The 23,661-nt window shown below is 43.6% G+C and overlaps 2 protein-coding genes across 4 annotated transcripts in view; one reads left to right on the top strand and one right to left on the bottom strand.

Annotated features, from left to right (window-relative positions):
• The window catches only part of LOC134339379 (podocan-like protein 1), a 36,640-nt gene extending 18,506 nt beyond the window's left edge, over positions 1 to 18,134 (top strand). For both annotated transcript variants that reach the window (XM_063035830.1, XM_063035829.1), the window contains 4 exons: positions 8,027 to 8,142; positions 9,306 to 9,963; positions 13,144 to 13,292; positions 16,247 to 18,134. In XM_063035830.1, coding sequence (XP_062891900.1) covers positions 8,027 to 8,142; positions 9,306 to 9,963; positions 13,144 to 13,292; positions 16,247 to 16,439 — 1,116 coding nt within the window. In that variant the 3' untranslated portion in view covers positions 16,440 to 18,134. The remainder of the gene's footprint in view (positions 1 to 8,026; positions 8,143 to 9,305; positions 9,964 to 13,143; positions 13,293 to 16,246) is intronic.
• Positions 18,135 to 18,366: 232 nt separating this feature from the next.
• The window catches only part of cc2d1a (coiled-coil and C2 domain containing 1A), a 135,295-nt gene continuing 130,000 nt past the window's right edge, over positions 18,367 to 23,661 (bottom strand). The window contains exon 27 of one of the 2 annotated variants that reach the window (XM_063035828.1): positions 18,367 to 23,571. In XM_063035828.1, the coding sequence (XP_062891898.1) occupies positions 23,551 to 23,571 (21 nt within the window). In that variant the 3' untranslated portion in view covers positions 18,367 to 23,550. The remainder of the gene's footprint in view (positions 23,572 to 23,661) is intronic. The other variant, XM_063035825.1, reaches the window with a different exon arrangement.

Genomic DNA, 23,661 nt, shown 5'->3' with positions numbered 1-23,661 from the left:
ATTACAGTCAGGTAGAAGCTCTCCTTGAGCCTGGCGGTACGTGCTTTCGGGCTTTTGTATCTTCTGCCCAATGGGAGAGGGGAGAAGACAGCATGTCCGGGGTGTGTGGGGTTTTTGATCATACTGGCTGCTTAACTAAAGCAGCAAAATGTGTAGAAGGAATTGATAGAGCGGAGATTAGTTTCAATGGAGTTAAAATGTTGTCCCTTGGGTTCCTATTAAATTTCTCTCCTCTCCCCTTAAACCATTGCCCTCTAATTTGTGATTCCCCAACCCTGGGATAAAGACTGACCACTCACCCTATCCAAGCCCGTTATAATTTTATTCATCTCTATAAGATCACCTGTCCTTGAAAAAAAGAACCAAGTTGTTTAATCTTGCTCTATTACTCAGTCAATCAAGTCCTGGCAATATCCTGGTAAATCTCGACACTTTTTCTAGCCTAACGGCATCTTTCCTATAGCAGGATGAGCGAGGTGATCAAAACTGAGCGTAACATTCCAAATGCAGCCTCACTGTACTCTACAACGTCCTCACTTCTATACTCAGTGTGCACTCTGATGAAGGTCTCCCCTTGACTGTGTAGGTTTCTTCCAGGTGCTCTGGTTTCCTCCCAGATTCCAACAATGTTCAGGCTAGTGGGCTGATTGGTCACATGGGTGTAATTGGGTGGTACAGGCTTGTTAGGCCTGTTACCATGGTGTATCTCTAAATTAAAAATTAATAATTAAATGACTTAAACTGGAGAGATAGGACACTAATTCTGCCATTTGTAGGAAAGAAAGCATACATATGAATATTGTACTTTTGAATTTAATAATAATTATGGAGATTTTCATATGTAGGGCAGCATTTTTATTTAGAGTAACAGACCCTTCTGGCACAACTAGTCTGCGCTGTCCAATCACAATGGGTGGCCACGAACAACGCATTTCACTGTATGTCTTGATGTACACGTGATAAATAAATCTGAATCTTAAATCTTGTATATCAGACAAGAACCAACTGCTGAACGTGGGTATAGCTGGTTGAAGTTAATAACCTGTTTTGTTTCAATTTTGACCATTGCTTACATTTCAAGGATAGGAATGTGTCTTGGATCCTGGATTATTTTCCTTCAAACCACATCCCAGCTGGTACTGGCCTTTGCTCAATATCTTGAATTGAGGACCAGCAGGTCAGAACTTTGTATATGAGGACTGAAAATGATGTCGTTCAATCTGAAATCGAGGGCCTCAACTCAGAAGAAAGCAAACTTTGTAAGGTTTAGAGGGACGCAGCACAAACACAAAGTAAATAGGACCAGCTCAGGTCGGTAAGGACGAATTGTGCCGAACGGCTGGTTTCCATGCTGTATTACTTAACGACTCTAGCTTTAGTTTGCTATGGTAGTATCAGAAGTGACATCATAAGGTATGATACTAACATTTAGAGAATTAATAGGCACAAGAGATTCTGCTGATGCTAGAAATCCAGAGCAACATACACAAAATGATGGAGGAACTCAGCAGGTCAGGCAGCATCTATGGAGAGGAATGAACAGTCAACGTTTCAAGCTGAGGCCCTTCATCAGAACTTCATCAAAACAATTAATGCATGGTTCAGTCATAATTCCTTTAAAAAAGCAGTGAAAGTAAACCAGTCATGGCTTCCAAGAAGTTAAAGGTGCTATCAGATCCATGAAAGAATCTAAAATTTTGCCAAAGATAACAGTAAACTTGAGGATTTTGCACATTTCAGAACACAGCTTAGAACGTAGACATTGAAAAGGAAAGGGGAAAGTGGAAAACGAGAGCTGACCAGCAAGAAACGTCAAAACAAACTGCAGTAGATTCTATAGGTATATAAAGTAAATTGATGTGGTTCCCTTACAGATTGAGAAGGGAAATTATACTGGAAAGCAGGACATAGCATATATAGAAAAGCTCCTGAAATAGAGGAGGAGTACAGCTACAGAGTAAATAAGTAGTTCAAGATATTACCCTTAGTTGGAACCTAGTATTGGACAATTGTGGTGCGTCATGGGGCTGTGAGTGTCTGCGAGGTGTGGGCACAGCCCATCTATCTTTTACCACCTTCAGCTTCCCTCACGTACATCTCTCTTCTCCCATACTTCTCCTACACTCTCTAAACTCGCTCCAGCAAAACTTGATGGCGTGACTTCTGATTTGTATTGCATTCCATTCACCCAGTGCTCATCTGCACTGGCTCCCAAATGAGTAATGCCTCAGTTTTCAGATCATTATCCTTGGTCATAAATTGCTCTGTAATATTGCCCTCTCTCTGTAATCTTCTCCAGTCTTCAGTGAAAGGGATAGATACGATAGAGGCAGGAAAGTTGTTTCCACTGGTGGACACGGGGTCAGGATTTCGAGCTGCTGCGCTGCAGCTGCCATTTTAGATGCAGTGTCGCAGCTCAGTGGCTTCACCACTTACTGTAAAGAATGGGCGGCTCAGTCTCTTAAAGCAGAGGAGGTGGAGTATGCTTTATAATTAAACGTTAGTGGCACAGCGGTCTCAGTCTTGCTCAGCTGATCTGCAGCATCAAGCGGTCGAATGTCACCCTTTGTGGAGGGAGTTTTCTGCCATCATCCCGGTAGCGGTGTACATTCCACCTCAGGCCAGCTTCAGGCTGGTACTGGAGAAGCTAAGCTTCCTAATCAACAGGCATGAAACAGCGCACCTTGATGCCTTCCCTATCATCGTGGGAGATTTCAACCAGGCCAGCTTGAAGAAGTCTCTGATTAACTACCACCAACGTATCACCTTTGGAACCAGAGAAGTAAACACACTTGACCGCTGTTACACTACCATCAAGAATGCTTACCGTGCCATCTCACACCCGCACTTTAGAAAGTCTGATCACCTGGCTGTACCTCTACTCTCAGTGTATATGATGCCAGAGTAAATATTTTCTGCTTGTACATTATCCATTTACATTCTTTCCTTGAATATTCACAACGACCATCTAAGGTCCTCTTATCATATCTGCTTCCACCACTACCCCTGACAACTTGTTCCACTCTCTGGGTAAAAGGGAGACTTACCATGCTCGTCATAGTCATAGTCATACTTTATTGATCCCGGGGGAAATTGGTTTTCGTTACAGTTGCACCATAAATAATGTATAGTAATAAAACCATAAATAATTAAATAGTAATATGTAAATTATGCCAGGAAATAAGTCCAGGACCAGCCTATTGGCTCAGGGTGTCTGACCCTCCAAGGGAGGAGTTGTAAAGTTTGATGGCCACAGGCAGGAATGACTTCCTATGACGCTCTGTGCTGCATCTCGGAGGAATGAGTCTCTGGATGAATGTACTCCTGTGCCCACCCAGTACATTATGTAGTGGATGGGAGACATTGACCAAGATGGCATGCAACTTGGACAGCATCCTCTTTTCAGACACCACTGTCAGAGAGTCCAGTTCCATCCCCACAACATCACTGGCCTTACGAATGAGTTTGTTGATTCTGTTGGTGTCTGCTACCCTCAGCCTGCTGCCCCAGCACACAACATAAAAATAAAAGGCTTGCCCAGCACATCTCCCTTAAGTTTCCCCTTCTCACCATAAATGTATGTCCTCTAGTATTTCAAACATGAGAAAATCTGCAGATGCTGGAAATCCAAAGCAACACATACAAAATGCTGGAGGGACTCAACAGGCATCTATGGAAAAGAGTAAACAGTCAATGTTTCTGGCCAAAACCCTTCGTCAGGACTAGAAAGGGTCAGAGTGAGAAGGTGGGGGGGGGGTGGGGAAGGAAGATGTACAAGGTGGCACATGAAAGGTGAAACCAGGAGAGGGTGAGGGCGTGAAGTAAAGAGCTGGGAAGTTGATTGGTAAAAGAGATAAGGGCTGGAGAAGGGGTAGGAGCACCAGAGGGAGGTGATAGGCAGGTAAGGAGATAAGGGGCGAGAGGGAAAAAGTAATGGGGAATGGTGAAGGGGGAGGCAATGACCAGAAATTCCAGAAATCAACATTCATGCCATCAGGTTGGTGGCTCCCCATATGGAATATAAGGTGTTGCTCCTCCCACCCGAGCATGAGTGTTCCCAGCAGCCATCCACTTCAATTCTACTTCCCATTCCCATTCTGACCTGTCAGTTGATGGCCTCCCCTCCTGCCACAATCAGGCCACGCTCAGGTTCTGATTCTGAAAAAGATTCTGATTGTCTACCCTCTTTAAACCTCTCATAATTTTATAAAATTGTCAGGTCTCCTCTCAACCTCCAACACTCCAGGGAAAAATAGCCTAATTTTGTCTAACCTCTCCTTATAGCTCATACCCTCTAATTCAGAAATCATCTTGGTGAACTCCAAGTGTGATCTAAACAAATGCATATATACAGTAGCTGCAACATGAGGGTAATCTAGTGACATAGATTAGGAATTAATTAATTGATACAAGACTAAGTTGGAATAAACAAGGCATGTTGAAGTTGTGACATTGCAACTAGTGGGGTTCTGCAGGGATTGGTGTGGGAGGCTTGGCTGATAACAATCTATATTAGCCCCACTTCTTTTCCAGTCCTGATGAACAGTCTTGGCCCAAAACGTTGACTGTTTATTCCATTTCATAGATGCTGCTTGACTTGCTGAGTTCCTCCAGCGTTTTTTTGTGTGTTGCTCAAGATTTCCAGCATCTGCAGAACCTCTTGTGTGCAATTGGAAAATATTACTAGCATTCTGCTGACTCAACAGGGATTTAAGAAGGGAACAGACATTTCCACGTTTTCATGTGATCTAGTTTGCTGAAGATGCAAAACTGAAAGCCAGCGAGGGAAGCAAAGAGCACACAAAGCGGTTACAGACAGTTCCAGGTGAAAAGTGGGATGTAAAAAATATCAGGTTATCTGCTTTGCAAGAGAAAATGGAAAGATGGAGTTTTTCTTTCAAATGGCAAAAGATGGATAGGTATTGGTGTTCTGAAGAAAATAGGTACCTTGTTCATGAATTGCTGACAGACGTATCAAGTGTTCTGTTGACCTTTATTGCCAGAGGATTTGAGTACAATAATCAAAAGCCTGAAAGCACGTACCATTAGACTCAAAGATGGCTTCCACCCTGTTGTTATAAGATTCTTGACTTCACATTCCTCATTTTGATCTTGGACCTTGTTGTTCACCTGCACAGCATTTGCTCTCTGGTTGTTATGTTTTATTTTGCATTATTATTATTGATTTACCTTGTACTATCTTGATGCACTGTGTAATGAATTAAACCGTTTGAATGGTATGCCGGACAAGCTTTTCAAGTGTCCTCAGTACATGTGACAATAATAAACCAATTCCATAAGACCATGAGGCACAGGAGCAGGATTAGGCCATTTGGCCCAGTGAATCTGGTCCGCCATTCCGTCACGGCTGATTTATTATCCCTCCAAACCCCATCCTCCTGCATTCTCCCTGTAACCTTTGACATCCTTATTAATCAAGAACCTACCACCTTTGCTTTAATACGGCATCCTCTGACAAGAGTCTCGACATCCTGCGTGAATTGCATGGATTTCCTCCCACAGTCTAAAGATGTAGCATGTTTCATGAAGTGCGATCATGTTTGCTGTTGTGTGCTGGGGCAGCAGGCTGAGGGTAGCAGACACCAACAGAATCAACAAACTCATTCGTAAGGCCAGTGATGTTGTGGGGATGGAACTGGACTCTCTGCCGGTGGTGTCTGAAAAGAGGATGCTGTCCAAGTTGCATGCCATCTTGGTCAATGTCTCCCATCCACTACATAATGGACTGGTTGGGCACAGGAGTACATTCATCCAGAGACTCATTCCACTGAGATGCAACACAGAGCGTCATAGGAAGTCATTCCTGCCTGTGGCCATCAAACTTTACAACTCCTCCCTTGGAGGGTCAGACACCCTGAGCCAATAGGCTGGTCCTGGACTTATTTCCTGGCATAATTTACATATTACTGTTTAATTATTTATGGTTTTATTACTATTTAATTATTTATGGTGCAACTGTAATGAAAACCAATTTCCCCCAGGATCAATAAAGGATGACTATGACTATTTAGTAGGCTAATTGGTCTTTGTGAATTGTCCCGCGGTTAGGTTAGGGTTAAATTGGTGGTTGAAGGGCCTATTCTGTACTGTATCTCTAAATAAATAAAATTACCCAGTGAGTTGGCTTCCACAGCTATCTCAGAATCAACATCAGGTTTTCTACCACCGGCATGTGTCGTGACACTTGTTAACTTAGCAACAGCAGATCAATGCAATGCATAATAATATAGAAAGAAAAAATAAATAACTAACCAAGTAATTTAATTACAATAAGCATATATATGTATATAGAGCAGAATGAAATAATGCTAAAACAGAAATAATATATATTAAAAAAAATGAGTCTGGGTTCACGGGTTCAATGTCCATTTAGGAATTGCATGACAAAGGGGAAGAAGCTGTTCTGTGGCAATAAGAGTGGAGATAACACGTTTCTATTACATGGAGTCCTGGTTACCTGAATTATTTCGTACAGGTTTGTTGTCCCCACCCAGGGAAAGATCTACTTGCAGTAGGGGAAATGCAATGAAGGTTCACCAGACGGAATGTTTCTCTATTAAGTGGATTGGGCTTCAACATGCTTGAGTGTTAGAAAATTGTATTATTTATTTATTTTAATTTATTCAGATACAGAGCAGAATAGGCCCTTTGAGTCATGCTGACCACAAGCTCCCAGTTTAATCCTAGCCTAATCATGGAACGATTTACAATGACCAATTAACCTACTAACCTACGTCTTTGGAACGTGGGGGGAAACCCACGCAGCCACGGGGGGAACATACAAACTCCTTAGGGGCAGCGGTGGGAACTGAACCTTAAACCATTGTGACAATCACACTAACACCAGGAAATCTGCAGATGCTGGAATTTCAAGCAACACATATAAAAACTGCTGGTGAACGCAGCAGGCCAGGCAGCATCTATAGGAAGAGGTACAGTCGACGTTTTGGGCCGAGATCCTTCGTCAGGACTAACTAAAAGAAGAGATAGTAAGAGAGGATAGTAAGAGTAAGATAGTAAGTGTCTTACTATCTCTTCTTTCAGTTAGTCCGACAAAGGGTCTCGGCCCGAAATGTCGACTGTACCTCTTCCTACAGATGCTGCCTGGCCTGCTATGTTCACCAGCAATTTTTATGTGTGTGGCTTGACAATCACACTATCGTGCCATCTGGATATTTATTTCCCAAAGTTATTTGCTTATTTTGGTATTTGCACGGATTATCTTCCTTTGCACATTGGCTATTCATGATCTTTTTGTGCAGTTTTTCATTGATTTTATTGTATTTCTTTGTATATACTGTGAATGCCTGCAAGAAAACGAGTCTTGGGGTAGTATATGGTGGCATATACATACTTTATAACAAATTTATTTTATTTTGAATTGATCATATTGAAACCCACAGAACTGGCAGAGTTTGACATAGATATTTCTCCTGGCTGCAGTGCCTAGAGCCAGGAGCCAGCCTCAAAGAAAGGGGCCAGCTATTCAGCACCTACAGTAGATGAAAGAGTAATATTTGGAATTCTCTGTAAGGGGGGGGGCTGTGCTAAGCATATTTAGGGGGAAAAACAAAGATTATTTTGACATTCAGACATTATGGGGTTGCTGTGAGATGGTTTCAGCCATCAGCTAATTGTATGGTGGAGCCGGAACCAAGGGCTGAATGGCCTACATGTTCGGTATTTTGAAGCAAAGCTTGCTGTATGCGGGTACTTCATCCTGCATATTGAACATGTGCCCAGCCATTCCCTGCCTCTGCAGTGGGTCTCAGCCTGATATATTTAACAGTGGCACAGCAGGTATAGGTACTGTGTGTGCAGTGGACAACCACTTTCATTGAGAAAGTTTGGGCCTCGGTCCAAGTTGGCAAATGCAGCTCGGAGGAGGGTGGAAGCTGTGGTCCATCAGGCCATACTGACGCAACGACGCCAAGCTTATGCACCGAAGAGACGGAGGGTGCTTAAATCCGCAATGATTCGCTTTCTTTGTATTTCCATGCAACAGAACAACAAAATCACAAAGATCCCCAAAGGTGCCTTCAGAAACTTGGAGCAACTTCGAGAACTCTACTTGCAACGCAACCGTCTCTCTAACGCAGGTATAACTGCACAAACCTTCAGGTGAGCAATGCAGATTAACACAATCTTCATCTGCAGCCCAAAAGTTCCAGGTGTGGTCCAGCCGAGGTTGTTTAGGCACCAAACACTCTGCCTTTGATTTCAGTTCCTCTAGAAGTGAACCTCAACCGCCACTCGTATTTGCTTAAAGAAGTGGCCTCACATAATGTGTTGGAGACACACGAGGCCACAGGTGTTGGAAACTGGAGCAACACGCAAGATGCTGGAGGAACTCAATGGATCGGGCAGCATCTGTTGAGGGAAATGGACAGTCAATGTTTCTTGTCAAACCTCCAGCTAGACTACATTTAGATGAAGGGTCTTACCCAAAACAGTGACTGTCCATTCCCTTCACATAGCATACTTCTGTTTTTAGCAATTTGTTCAAATCTATCTAGTCATAGATTTTAGAGTGCTAAAGCACAGAATCAAGCCCCTCAGCTCATCTCGTCTGTGCTGAACTATTTTCTGTCTAGTGCCATTGATCTGCACCTGGACCATACCCATTAAAACCCCTCCCATCCAAGTACTAATCAAAGCTTCTCTGAAATGTTGAAATCAATCACCACTTCTGATGGCCGCTCGTTCCACTCTTACTACTCTCAGTGAAGAGGTTCCCCCCATGCTCCCCTTAAACCCTTAACCCATGACCTCTCATTCCAGCCTCACCCAATCTCAGTGGAAAAAGCCTGCTTGCACTTATCCTATCTATACCCACATAATTTTGTATACCTCTGTCTCATCTCCCCTTATTCTCCTATGCTCGAGTGAATAAAGTCTCTCCCTGGAACTCAGCTCCTCAAGTCCCAGCAACACACTTGTAAATTGTCTCCGCACTCTTTTAATCTTTCCCGTAGTTGGCAGGTAACCTCCGGTCTCCTGCCGTGGACCAGCTTTTAATAAGTGGCCCGTTATTTCAAACTCCAATCCCGTGTGATCTCTCAGTTTTCTCTCGACTCTAATGTAATTTTTGGATATTAATATTTATTAGCAGCACAGTAGGTATAGGGCGCTGTGTGTTCAGGGGACAACCACTTTCATTGAGAACGTTTGGGCCTCAATCCAAGACCAATATGACTCTAATGTATCTTTTGTTTCTAGACATTTCTTTCCCCCCCTCGGCTGCATCTTTGAAATAGGACTTCTTTCTGTTTTGTACTTCACAGTAAAATGAAGGGGCTGGAGTACCTGGATCTGTCCAGTAACGGCCTGGTGAAGATCCCAGAAGGACTCCCACCCAACATCGTCATCCTGCAGCTGGGGAAGAACCGCATCACCTCCATTTCCGAGAGCAGCATCAATGGGATCCGGAACCTGGAATACCTACTGCTTCAAAACAACCGTATCACCAGCGCTGGGATCCATAGGGGGGCTTTCGCAAAGGTGAGAAATTTACACACTCTTCACCTGTTTAACAATCCACTTGGAAAGGTCCCGGATGGTCTCCCTCGCCGAGTCAACTCTCTCATGCTCCTCCACAATGGCATCCAAGAGATCGGTCCCAGTGACTTTGTCACCACGTACCACCTGACCGAGTTGAACCTGAGCTACAACAAACTCCACAGCGAGCGCGTTCACCGACTGGCTTTTCGGAAGCTTCATCGCTTGAAGAGGATCGACCTGTCGGGCAACCACCTGACGCAGCTTCCCAGCGGGCTGCCGCCTGGCCTGGAAACTCTGATCGCGCAGCACGGTCAGATCAACCGGCTCTCTGTCACGAGTCTGCGCAACATGAAGGCCCTGCAGGAACTGCGCCTCAATCACAATGAGCTGACCGTCCGCAAGATAGAACCAGGAACCTGGGGGCAGGTCCCCAACCTCAAGGCAAGTAGCAAAACGGGACAGGCGGCAGTGGCTGCATTTCTGAGCAGCATCCCTCCACCAGGCGTGTCGCTCAACACACTTGCAATTTATGCCCGTGAGCATCCATGCAGTGGGTCGAGCTGAAACAGGTTCCATCCTGTCCTTGGGTGTTGTGCTTCCCCCAGATGCTCCAGTTTCCTCCCACATCCCGAGGACACGAGTTAATTGGCCACTAAATTGTCCCTATGCTGAATGGGTGGGACACCACAGTAGCGTAGCTGTTAACATGACGCTATCACAACTTGGGGTGTCGGAGTTCAGAATTTAATTCTGGAACCGTCCATAGGAAGTTTGCACGTCCTTCCCGTGAACATGTGTGTTTCCTTTAGGTGCTTCCGTTTCCTCCTCCAGTCTAAAGACACACCGATTAGTAGGTTGATTGGTCATTGTAAGTTGTACTGCGATCACACGAGGGTTAAATTGGTGGGCTGTGGGTGGCACGGCTCATTGGACTGGGAGGGCCTGTTCCGTGCTGCCTCTCTAAATAAATAGTTCCAAGGTTAGAGTGAGATCTCTAGCATGAGACCATTGGCAAACAACCGCCTACCTTCTTTGGTAACCCTGTTGCAGGCTACTGGGTGCTGATCTATATCCTTTCCTCCACTATCACTAGATCAGGCATTCATATTAGGCGCCAAAATGTACAGCGAAGATTACAGGATATGCCCCAGAAGTTGAATACCACAAGGTGGTAAGGAGGAGGTGATACTGAACAGTGAGGAAAGGATGACAACCTCAACTTTAGTACATGTGGATTGGAACACAGTGAAGAGATTTCACGCCTTCTGGTACACGGGACTGTGTTCCCAAAACCAGAAAGGTTGGCATCTAACTTAGAGTGTACAAATCAGTTCTATTCCATAAATCCCTCTCATTATTTCCCCTTAGCTCATTCTCTCTCACTTATGTTCCTTCGATTTTTTTTTGTTATTCACATGTACCAAGAGGAAACTTAAATAGCCAACTAAACCTACCAGCAAGTCTTTGGGATATGGGAAGAAACCTGACCATTCAGGGGAAACCACAAAAGCAGGAGGAATTGGTTGTAAGATTAGTTTTATTTGTCTCATCCCAGGAACCAATTTGGTGAATGTTTGGTGTCCTTCCTCTTTGGTCCTCACATCCATCCAGTGGCAGAGTTACAAGCAAGTGGTGCAGCCAAAGCAGTGGGCAGTCATCTTTGAGATCAAGGGATATGGGGATAGGACAGGAAAATGGTGTCAAGGTAAATCTCACTGAATGGCAGAGCAGGCTCAAAGGTTCAAATGGGCTGCTCCAATCTCTGTTTTGAGAGTGCCACAGTCCAATTCTCAGCTTGGTCACTGGTGTTGAGATAGGTGGGGGGGATCATGTTGCAGCGATAACCGATCAGGGTTCAGTTCCTGCTGCTACCTGAAACGTACATGAAATCTATCACTTTGTGTCAAATTAAATCAAATCAACAAGGATTTGAGCAGCCTCCATACTTCTGGCACCAACATAGCATGCCCACAATTTACTAACTCTAAATCTTGTGTCTTTGGAATGTGGAAGGAAACTGGTGCACCGTGAGGAAATCCATGCAGTCACCGGGAAAACGTACAAACTCCTTACAGACATAAGAGAGAATTGAATCTAATCTTGCAGCTGTTTATTATTGTCACATATACTGAGGTACAGTGAAAAGCTTATCTTGCATACTGGTCACACAAATTAATTTGTTACAATACTGAGGAGGTATAAGATAAAACAATTACCACAAAGTAGAATAAGGTATTAACAACTCCAGAGAAAGTGCAATGCAGGTGGACAATAAGGTGCCCAAGGATCATAATGAGGTAGATTGTGATTAGAAGTAGAGGTTATGGGTTAAGGGTGAAAGGTGAAATGTTAAAGGGGAACGTGAGGGGGATCTTCTTCATTCAGAGAGTGGTGAGCATGTGGACAAGCTGCCAGCAGAAGTGGTAGATGCAGGGTCAATTTCAACATTTAAGAGAAGTTTGAATAAGTACATGGATGGGAGGGGTATGGAGGGCTATGGGCCAGATGTAGGTCAATAGATAGTAGACAGTAGGTGCAGGAGTAGGCCATTCAGCCCTTTGAGCCAGCACCACCATTCACTGTGATCATGGCTGATCATCCACAATCAGTACCCTTTTCCTGCCTTCTCCCCATATCCTTTGACTCCGTTATCTTTAAGAGCTCTATCTCGTTCTTGAAAGAATCCAGAGAATTGGCCTCCACTGCCTTCTGAGGCAGAGCATTCCACAGAACCACAACCCTCTGTGTGAAAAAGTTTTTCCTCAACTCCGTTCGAAATGGTCTACCCCTTATCCTTAAACTGTGGCCTTTGGTTCTGGACTCCCCCAACATCAGGAACATGTTTCCTGCCTCTAGCGTGTCCAATTCCTTAATAATCTTATATGTTTCAATCAGATCCCCTCTCAGCCTTCTAAATTCCAGTGTATACAAGCCCAGTCGCTCCAATCTTTCAACATATGACAGTCCCGCCATCCCGGGAATTAACCTCGTGAACCTACGCTGCACTCCCTCAATAGCAAGAATGTCCTTCCTCAAATTTGGAGACCAAAACTGTACACAATACTCCAGGTGTGGTCTCACCAGGGCCACGTACAAATGCAGAAGGACCTCTTTACTCCTATACTCAACTTCCCTTGTTATGAAGGCCAACATGCCATTAGCTTTCTTCACTGCCTGCTGTGGGTCAATGGGAACGCAGCAGAATAATAATAGTAATAATAATAGTTCAGCACGGACTAAATGGACTGACAGGCCTGTTTCTGTGTTCCATTGCTCTATGACTATTGTGACATCAAGAGTCCAACTTATTGTACGAGGGAACCATTCAATAGTTTCATAACAGTGAGGCACAAAGTGCTGAGTTTCAGACAAATGAGAGCACGTGAAAGGAAAGAATGTGGGTAGAAGCTCTGGTCACCTGCAAAACGGATGCAGAAGCATCAACTGCTCATTCTACTCACCTTCGACCAGTAAAGTCAACCAGCAGATGACAGCCACTCATTTAGTATGAGCAACCGAAAGCAGATTTCCTGCCCAGGCACTTTAGGCATTAAGCAAGTCAAGAATATTTAACGTTACAGGTATTTGAAAATATAATCAATCTACTTTTGTTTCTTTTAGTTATTGGATCTGGGATATAACAAATTGTCCTACGTGCCTCCGGACCTCCCGGAATCGCTGGAGTATATCTACCTGCAGAATAACCACATTTCAATGATCACCTCGGACTCCTTTGCCTCCACTTTAAATATTAAAGTCATCGTTCTGAGGTAAGCCCACTGCTTTGTCTGCACCACTTTTTTCTCTCTCTGCTACAGGACGGATGTGGAAACTACAGAGGAAGGGCATCAACCATTCACCAAGACAGTTGCTAGGATGGTAGAGTCATGCAGCATGGAAAAAGGCCTTTTGATCCAAATGGTCCATGCTGTCCAAGATTCCCATCTAAGTTAATCTGATTTGCCTGCATTAGCCAATATCCTATAAACCTTCCCTATCCATATATCTGTCCATGTGCATCTTAAATGTGGCTAATGTACTTCTCTCAACTGCTTTCTCTGGCAACTTGTTCCATACACCCACCACACTCTGGGTGAAAAAAGTTGCCCCCCAAATTCCTATTAAATCTCTCCCCCACAACCTTAAACCTGTGCCCTCTAGTTATTGATTTCCCTAACCCTGGGGGGGAAAGGAAGTTGAATGCCTTCACCCTATCTATGCCTCTCAATTTTGTACCCCTCTATAAAATCACCCCTCAGTCTCCTACAATCCAATGAAAGAACCTACTCTACCTCTCTCCATAACTTAGTCCCTTGAATGCTGTCAACATTCTCATAAACCCCCTCTGTACTCTTTCCAGATCTGTCGTGAGCAGGGAATGAGTAGGCTAGACCAATTTCTTAAGAGTTTGTAAGGGGTTTTCTTGTGGAAACATACAAAATTCTTAAGAGGGTGGATGCAAGGATATTATTTCCCCAGAGTGAGGGGTCTGGAACTAGGGATCACAGGCTCTAAATAAGGGATGGGCCATTTAGGACATAAATTTCTTCACTTAAGGTGTTGGCAAATCTTTGAAATTTTCTACCTCAGAGGGTTGCAGAGACTCTGTCATTGATTGGATTGTAAATGGAGATTAACAGGTATCAAAGGAATTAAGGAAAATGGGGACAGAGCTGGAAAATTGTGTCAAGGTAGACCTTGTTGAATGGGAGAGCAGACTCACAGGACGAAATGGCATATTCCTGCTTTGATCTCCTCTGTTTTTATGCGACCTCGTTGCTTGTGTTGGGATAGTGAGGGAGGAAGCTCACTTGTGACCCCTGCTGCCATCAGGAAGGAGGAAAATCTCAAAGGCAACAAGAGATAATAAATTCAAATCGTGGGTGGCACAATAGCATGGGGGTTCGCACACGGCTTTACAGTGCCGGCAATCAGCGATTGAGGTTCAATTCCAGTCGCTTCTTGTAAGGAGATTGTTACCACATGGGCTACCTCTGCATGCTCTGGTTTACTCCGACATTCCAATTCGTACAGTTTAGGTTAGTAAGTTGTGGGCATGCTATGTTGGTGCAGGAAGCGTACTAACACTTGGGGCTGCCCCCAGCACACTCTTCACTGGTTTGATTTGATACAACTACATATTTCACTGCATGCTTTGATGTACATGTGACAAATAAGCTAATCTCTTTAAATCCCCTATCTAAGACGCTAGTTGGTGCTTGGAGTTCAGAAACTAGGACAGCCAGCACCAATGTGCCTCCAAGAAGGCGGCAAGCACAAGAGATTCTGCAGATGCTGGAAACCTTGAGCACAAGAGAAGCAGGCTGAATGGTTTAATTCTGCTCCTGCTGAATGAAGGAACTCAGCAGATCAGGCAGAATTTATGGAGGGGAATATGTTGCCTGACCTGTTGAGTTCCTCCACCACGTTGAGTGGGCATCCCAAAAGAGTTTCTTCTGCCCCACTTGTCTTGCCAAGCTGACCATACGGTCACCTATATTTGGATAAAACCCAAAGTACTGATCAGCTTGCCTGGGTCAGTTTGTGCTGGTGTCTGCTCACTATTACTCACACCCACTTGGTCCCAATGCTCCCGCTGGTCACTCTCCAGGTAACTACCATAGTTTCATTGTGCTAAATGTAGACCATCTCTCGGTTTTGTCCCCCATCTTCGATCCTTCAGCAACGACTCACCCAATCTCCCCAAGCTCTAACTTCCCCATTGCCTCTGGCCCCAACTTCCAATACTTTTCCTCCAAATAAAATCGCTGGTTCCCAGACTCAACTTCCCCCAAACTCTTCAGTGGGAGTTCCCACAACTCTATCTCTCCTGCCCTCAGTGGGCCTCCAATATAGATACATACCCAATCTCTAGGATAGTTTTGCCCTCTGCTAACAAGCAGATGGTTCCCACCATGATCCCAGGAATATTTTTATCAACCATACTTGCCACTAGTTTAGTAGGATTTCGTAATCTACTTAAATACACTTAGTGGCAACTTTATTAGGTACACCTACTTGTTAATGCAAATATCTAAACAGCCAATCATGTGGCAGCAACTCAATGCATAAAAGATTGCAGACATAACAAGATGTTCAGTTATTCATACCAAACATCAGAATGGGGAAGAAATGTGATCCAAGTGACTTTGACCATGGATTGATCAGAGGGAGTGGTTTGAGTATCTCAGAAACTGCTAATCTCCTGGGATTTTCACACACAATAGTCCCTAGAGTTAGAGAATGGTGCAAGAAACAAAAAACCCAGCAAGCGGTAGTTCTGAGGGTGAAAATGCCTTACTAATGAGGGAGGTCAGAGGATAATGGCCAGACTAGTTCAAACTGACAGGTAGGTGATAGTAACTCAAATTACCACAACATTGGTGTGAAGAAGAGCATCCCTGAAAGCACAACACATTGAGCCTTGAATGATTGCAGAAGACCATGGACAGACACTCAGAGGCCACTTTATTAGGTACAGGTGGTACCTAATAAAATGACCACTGAGCATACACTGAATTTAGTACAAATAAACAATTGCCATGAGCACATCACCAGCAGTGAAGTTTGCAAATTGACTCCCAATCTCTGAGCAATCCTTTCCACACTGTAGCGTGCCATCATTCTGGATCTCCACAAACTGTCATTGGTTAAAGTTGGCACAACCCTGCCTCTCAGCACATCACCACTGACATTTATCACTGTACCTGGTTTATTCTTGTAGGTCAAACCGGTTGACTTCTGCAGGTCTGGAGAGGAAAGCACTCATGGGACTGCAACATCTGCAAGTTCTAGATCTGACAGGAAACCTAGAGCACATCAATGTCCTTTTGCACAGTGACTTGGAAGAACTGACTCAAGCAGACAGCATCAACGCAGTGGCCAGGCAAAGAAATACAAGCAGTCAGCTGAGCTGAGGAACGCAGAGGCTGTCCATAGCCAGCTAGAACAGTGAGTAACGCAATCATGAAACACCAACTTAAGAGCCCTTACCGTCAGAACTCACCAATTGATAAACTTAAACAAACCCATTACCTGGAGCAGTCATAACCTCAACCTACTTTCTGCTGATCATATCAACCTGACTTTATATTAAATGTATTTGACTTCTCTAAGAGTCAATAAATTGTAAGTAGTTAAACATAAAACTGTTTAGTGACACCAGCATAATGATAAACCCGAACAAGAAAACTATCAGATGCTCCAAACCTGAAATAAAACAGAAAATTCTTCAAATACTCAGCAGGTTTGGGCACCATCTGTGGAGAGAGAAATGAGAAATGAGAAATGAGAAACTGATGAGTTCTGATGAAGTACCCCACATCTGAAATATTAACTGCTTATATCACGACAGAGGATCCTAACCACCTGAATGCTTGCAGTATTTTTTGCTTTTATTGAAAGATAATGTAATTACATAATGAAAGATTCAGTAATTAAGTGTAAATGAATTATTCCTGCACTCAGTCCACACTGTCCTCTTTCTCTAATTACCTGGTTAAATAGAAAGACTATGGGGGATGGAAACTGCTATGATAAAGCCAGATATTCCTGTTCAGATAAGTCTGACCAGAGCCTCCTCTATAGCCACGACAAGGCTAAACTCAGATTGGAGGAGCAACACCTCATATTCCCTTTGGGTAGCCTTCAACCTGATGGCATGAACATCTATTTTTCTAACTTCTGGTAACTCACGGTCTTGTTTTTTTTATTCCCCATTCTGGTTATCCTTTCACCCCTTCCCTTTTCCTCATATGTCCATCAATTTCCTCTGGCTCCCCTCATTCCTTCAATTCTTCCACGGTCCATTGTCCTCTCCTATCAGATTCCTTCTTCAACGCTTTACCTCTTCACCTATCACCTCCCAGCTTCTTACTTTGCCACCTATCCCCCTCATTCACTCACCTACCACCTCCTTGTACCCTTTTTCCCTCCCTACACCTTATTCTGGTTTCTTTCCCCATTCTTTGCAGTCCTGATTAAGGTCTTAGCCCAAAATATTGATTGTTTATTCCTCTTCACAGATGCTGCCTGACTTGTTGAGTTGCTCCAGCATTCTGTGTATGTTTTACCCGATTGAAACATCTAGTACTCATGGAGAACTCTCAATTCTTCAATAAAATATTCCCTTAAATCAATAGGACAAGCAAGTCTTAGCTGACAAATTAAAGGGAGCATCCACAATATAGTGCTGATTCATTAAGGCCTTGCATGTTGATTTCAATCAAGATCTGTTTCCAATTCTAAGCTGACCAACTGAGCCATTCATTACGTATTTTGGTATCCTTCAGTTGCTGAACTTTAGAACAAATCTCTAGGAGCAGTGATTCTTCACACAGTCGGTTCAAACTGTTTGATCCACTTCTCCATCAAGACAGCCCGACAAATCTACATTTGTATAGCACCTTTTGTGTATGCACAATGTTCAAAAAAGTGCAAAGGAAATTCTTGTTTGAAGAATACCAGCATCTAAAAAACTCTTAGGTAGGCACATTAATTGATAGAACACTGAGGGGTATGTAGGAAGGAAATTAGATTGAGTTTAAGAGTAGGTCAAAAAGTCAGGCCAAAGGGCCTACACTATACTGTAATGTTCTATGTTCTATGAAATGTGCCAACCTAACTGAACACAAATGTTTTTCACCTTTGTCTTTTATTCTAAAATAGGGTAACAATGTATGAGGAAATGTAAGAGGAGACACCAAATTAGTCCACTTGGTAGAAGTTGTTAATGAGAAAAAAAATTGCAAATGATGAAGAACTGTTTACTAAATATTTATTTGTCTTTATTGTCAAGAATCATCTCCACTTTATACATTACTTTCCAAATTGTAAAACATTCAGTACAGAGTTAGCAGGCACTTCACTGAATTCTGAACACCAGCAACACAACCACCCCCCCTCCCCTCTACAGCAGCAATGCCTCAGTCAGAGATGAAAATGACAGCTCCTTAGTGGATAAGTGCAAGGCGGTTCACAGGGAATAGGGTCATGAACTCTCTCTAATGAGTTAAACCACCAGGACCAGCCTCAGCATTCCCATAATTCTGATTGCTTAGGATAGTTTCCAATACAGATAAATTAATGTCCATAAACAGAAACAAGAATGACGTGCAAGAAACACCATCTTAGTCAGCTGGTAACTCAGCAGGCTTGATGCACCCAAAGCCCACACCCACACCTTTCGGTCTTCCTCAAATGGATTTTAGTGTATTTTGTTTAAACCAGGACATGTAAGTGAGAGCTGTTGACTGCAACTAGTTCAAGATGGAAAGCAGGAGGGACAGGTCATTCTCCAACCTTTTACCAGTTATCAGCCGAGGATGTCACATGATCCGCAGAGGAACGGTAAAATGTCCCGTGGAGGAATAGGAAGATTTTCATTGAAGGAACAGGAAGATGTCCGGCTGAGGAATGGTAAGATTTCCATTAGAAGAACGGGAAGATGTCCTCTCTCCTACTAAGCAACACTCCCATACCACAGACTTCAAGAGGAGGGAGAATTGGCTGGTCAGGATGACACTTATAAATGGTACCAGTGCTTAATGCTGAGGATTAATTAACAAATTGCATTTATTATCTGAATAGCTGATCCCTCCTAATATTAGTGAACTACCCTCCAAGGTTCACGTTAGCACAGGTACTCCCTGTGACGAGGAGGAACACCCTCCTGAATACCTGCAGAAATGCCTACCCTGGGTCACTCTTTGGTGAAACTTCCCACTCTGAACTCCATTTATGCAGAGTACAATCAGTGCAGGGAGATTGTCACAATTTAATAAAACAAAAATAAGGCACAACATCATTACTGACGGGTTAGGAAATATTGAGAGGTGGATGAGTTTTGCTCCATCAAATCATTGATTATCCACTCATCAGTTCTGGTAAAGGAGTTCTGCTTTGAAACATTTATGCTTATAGAGGGGTTTCCTCCCTTACTATATCTCTGAACTAAGACAGCAACTATTCAACCCCACTATTCTCCTTCACCAGGCCCCACACACTACTGAACCCCACCTCCAGTTGAGAGGTCCGACAACCTCTGACCTCACATACTGCTGATAGACCCCACCTTCTAAAAGCTCTACCTCCTACTGACAGGGCACACCCACTTCTGACTCCACCTCCTGTTGACATGCCCACCCTCTAAATGTCCAGTCTCCGGTTTACAAGGCTCACCCACTTTTGACCCTGTCTCTTGCAGAAGGGCCTGTCCGACTAACACCTTCCTCAAAAAGTCCCACCTCCTGCATACAAGCCACAGCCTCTTGCAGACAGGAGGAGCTTCAAGTTCCAATCTATGGAGCTGCCTGTAACGTTAAGTTCACATTTAAGCACAAAGTCACACAGTGTTTTCTTTATGCTGTACCCTGAGCTGCCCTCTCACTCTACAGCAGCTGTTTGAAAAACACAAAAATACAATATATAGCATGGCTAAGGATAAACCCCGTTCAATAAGTCAAGGGCTGAAGGGGGAGAGAAAAAATAAAGTAAAATTAAATTCAAATGCTGGAAATCCAAAATTTTTAAAAACGTAGGCCAGGCAGCATCTGTGGAGTGAGAAATGGATAAATGTTTCAGTTCCTCTCCCTGTAGAGGGTCTTCACCCAAGATGTTAACGCTGTTTCTCGTTCTACTGATACCACCTGACCTGCTGAGTGATCTAGCCTTCTCTATTAGAGGAAAAATAAGTTAAGTTCACAGAAACTGTGTTGATGAGGAAGGAATTGCCCAATGCAGATTCAATAACAAATTTCAAAAGTGAATTGGATAAATAATCAAAGAGAGAAGATCTTCATGGTCATAGATCAGGGAAATGGATCTGAGTCAATGCTTTTTCAAGGAGCCAACACAGGCACAGAGAACCAAATGGTCTTCAGCTGTGCAGTCGAACTCTCTGCTGACAGATGCTCTGCATACTCAGTAATCAGATTCTACTTCAGATCCTCTTTCAGCCCCTTTGCCTTCAAAGGGGATAGATGTGCATGGTTCCATTTTGCTCTGGGATCAATAGACCTTGGAAACATCAGAACATCACCTTAAAATCTCAAGGCAGTTCAGGGGCATTACCTCCCAAGGCAGAAAGTATGCTCATTAACCTGACCCACGTCTATCATTGCATCCTCACACCCAAGGAGAGATAACAGCAAGACCAACTCTGCTGTAGTGCAGATGTAGTTTCATCCTATCTTCTTAATCCAAAATTCCCATAGAGCCTTAAATTTCAGTTAATATTTACATCATGTTAAAATGTTTGTGCATAAACATACAGAGATATATTGCATTCTTGGGTACTCACCGGAAATAATGTTCTATCCATCAGTACTCGTTGTAATGCCAAATTATTGCTTTAAATAAATATACATTTTATATTCTGGTGCAACTTAATGTACTCTCAATTACTTATTGATTTAAAAAATATATTTATTAGGATAATAATCCGAGCTGCGTTCATGCCGCAAAGCTAATTGTGGCAGAGAGTTTCCCAGCACTTGTACTGTTAGTGAGTGCTTCTTCACCCAGGGAGGAAGCAAATGGCTGGATGACATTGTACATTATGATTTACAGGATTGCTTTTGTATTTATATTTGTTTCCTTATTGTGTTCTTTATGCTTATTGTGTTTTATTATGCTGCTTTGGATCCGGAGTAACAATCATTTTGTTTACCCTTTACACTCCTGTTCTGAAAAATGACAATAAATAATATTGATTTCTGAATCCTGGAAACTTCATTTTCACAGGCAGCGAGTTCCACATCATTACCATTCTCTGGGTGAAAGTGTTTTCCCTCATTTCCCCTGTTTTTTAAATTCCACATTCCTTCTTCCTCACACCATTCATTGATGAAATCTATTTACCCTGCTTAATCCTTGGACCAAAAGGCCAGCAAAACATCCATTGATCTCAATCACTTTGTGCTGTGGTTGGGCCAGTATCACAGTTCCTGCTGCTGCTTTTCCGTGGTTTTATTCAGCTCATCACTGCGCTAGTCATATCCAAATGTCTTGGAAAAGCGGCTCAGGCAGAAACTGTGACCACACAGGCACAGTGAAGTGGCAGCTCCCAGCATCAGCACCATAGAATACCTTGGGCCTCATTGGGAAAGAGCACACAAGTGCTTCACTGCTCACTCACTGGATTTACAAGTACCAGCAGAGGTGGGCATTAGTCATGCTCACAAAGAGTGTGCAGACAGGCTGTAATGTACCAGTCTGCTCCCCTTTAGTTAGCGGACTTCAGGAGGAACTTGTTCCTTTTCTTATTTGCTTCTCTCATCAGGATCAAACCTCAGAGCTGCATTGTCCCAAAATATCTGTTCCACAATGGGCTAGATACTTTGGGCATTCGACAGTCCATTGCGGATGGGCTCCTGAAACAAGCCTAGGTATTGGCTGGGGCTTTGGCAGAGGAGGAATAGAAAGCCAAAAAGCAATTCAAGAGTCATTTTTCTCAGAGCCAGGTTGAAGGTCTGAACAACTCTTACTGGAGGTTGAAAATATGCCTGGTATAATAGGAACTCAGGTGCCTAATTGTCTAATAAGCCCATATCTGAACATCTCAAACTTAGGGGCTGGCGGAAATCTGTAATCTGCCCGGGACTGAAAACAGCCTTTGTCCCCAAACAGGTTGCTGTCTAAACTCAGGGCCATTTGGGATTACAGTTTACTAAGACGTCGCGTTGTTTTAGTAAGTCATGGGATGATCAAAAGTCTTCAAAGATTACAGTCACAAGTTATTGCTCCTGATCCAGCGATATTTTGTAAATCACAACAAGCTGATGACAGGCAGAAATGGCACGTATCTTGCAACATTTTCAGAATGGGCTGTCTACAATTGGAGGCTGTAGTATACTCATTGAGGAAGCTCCAAGGCCTTCTATAACCAACCACTCATTAGGGTTAGAAACTGCATTATCCTGTGGGAAACTATGCCATTCCTGGATCCAATAATACCTCTAGCAAGGACATTACCAGCTGCTTCCAGTATCATTCACACAATTAAGGATTGAATCCAGTCTATTCTTTTCAGCCAATTCCCCTTACAACATTATTAACATATTTGCAGCCTTAGCACTGAACTGGCAGGATCGTTAACTCCAACCTGGATCGTTAACTCCAAACTAGCAGAGTATTAACTCCTAAAGGGTTCTAGGAGATATTCAACTTTCCTCTGGCAATACAACCCTGTGAATATTTCAGCAATACAGGTGTACCGCACCCCCACTCCCGCTGCACTTAGCAACATTCAATTAAGGAAAAGCCAAATACCAAACACTACTGAAACCAGTACAGCATTAGAGGCTGGCCAGGAACTCAAGTGCATCCATTCATGGGTGGAAGACTATTATCAACAAGAAAAATATAAGATTGGAATGCATTGGTAAAACTTAGCACTGGATAAAATGCATTTGAATTAATAAGTCTGGGCCAATTCTAGTTCTCTGGGCAATTGGAACGGTATTGAAAATATGGACAGAATGTGGGGAACATCACGCTGGACCCAATAATCTTTTCACGTAGGGTTTGTCTCAGGCATGAGAAGGTGATGAGATAAAACATCACAAACCACCTCCTGCTGTTAGGGGGGAGGTCAGGCACTGCAAGGGAGGTGGGGGAGGAAGAAAGAGTGTTCACAGGACCCTGGCCATATAAGAGAGGAAATCAAGCCAATCTGTGGTTTCCCGTTCGAGTTCCAGTCTCTATTGACAAGAATTCCAAGCATCTCCAGCACCGGGACACACACAGCCCGTGGGCATTTTGACAAGTCTCTGTGTTGCAGTTTCTGCCACCGCATGGCTCCGTATCTTGGTGTGCGTGGGGAGGGAGGGTGAGAATGAGGTCCTCCAAGGAGCTTCAGGGCCAGAAGGTGGGAATCCCAGGTCCTGACAAGTTCATGGGTGTTTGCCACTCTGCTTCTCCAATGGCGCTGGCTCACCTTAGAGATGCGTGGTGTGATGAAGAGGCTTCAAATGACGGTGTACGGTGGAACATGAGGAGGACTCTGCACCAGTCCAAGCACAGTGATCTTTAGTGTCTGAATCTCTGCAGCTAAAAGGTGGAAGAGAGGAGGAGGGGGGGGGAAGGGGAGGGGGAAGGTTGAGAGAGGGGGGAGGTTGAGAGAGGGGTGAGGTTGAGAGG

This window comes from Mobula hypostoma, chromosome 29 (assembly GCF_963921235.1).
Source record: "Mobula hypostoma chromosome 29, sMobHyp1.1, whole genome shotgun sequence".
Lineage (NCBI taxonomy): Eukaryota > Metazoa > Chordata > Chondrichthyes > Myliobatiformes > Myliobatidae > Mobula > Mobula hypostoma.
The sequence above is the reverse complement of the archived record's forward strand: the minus strand, read 5'-3'. Positions and strand labels throughout refer to the sequence as shown.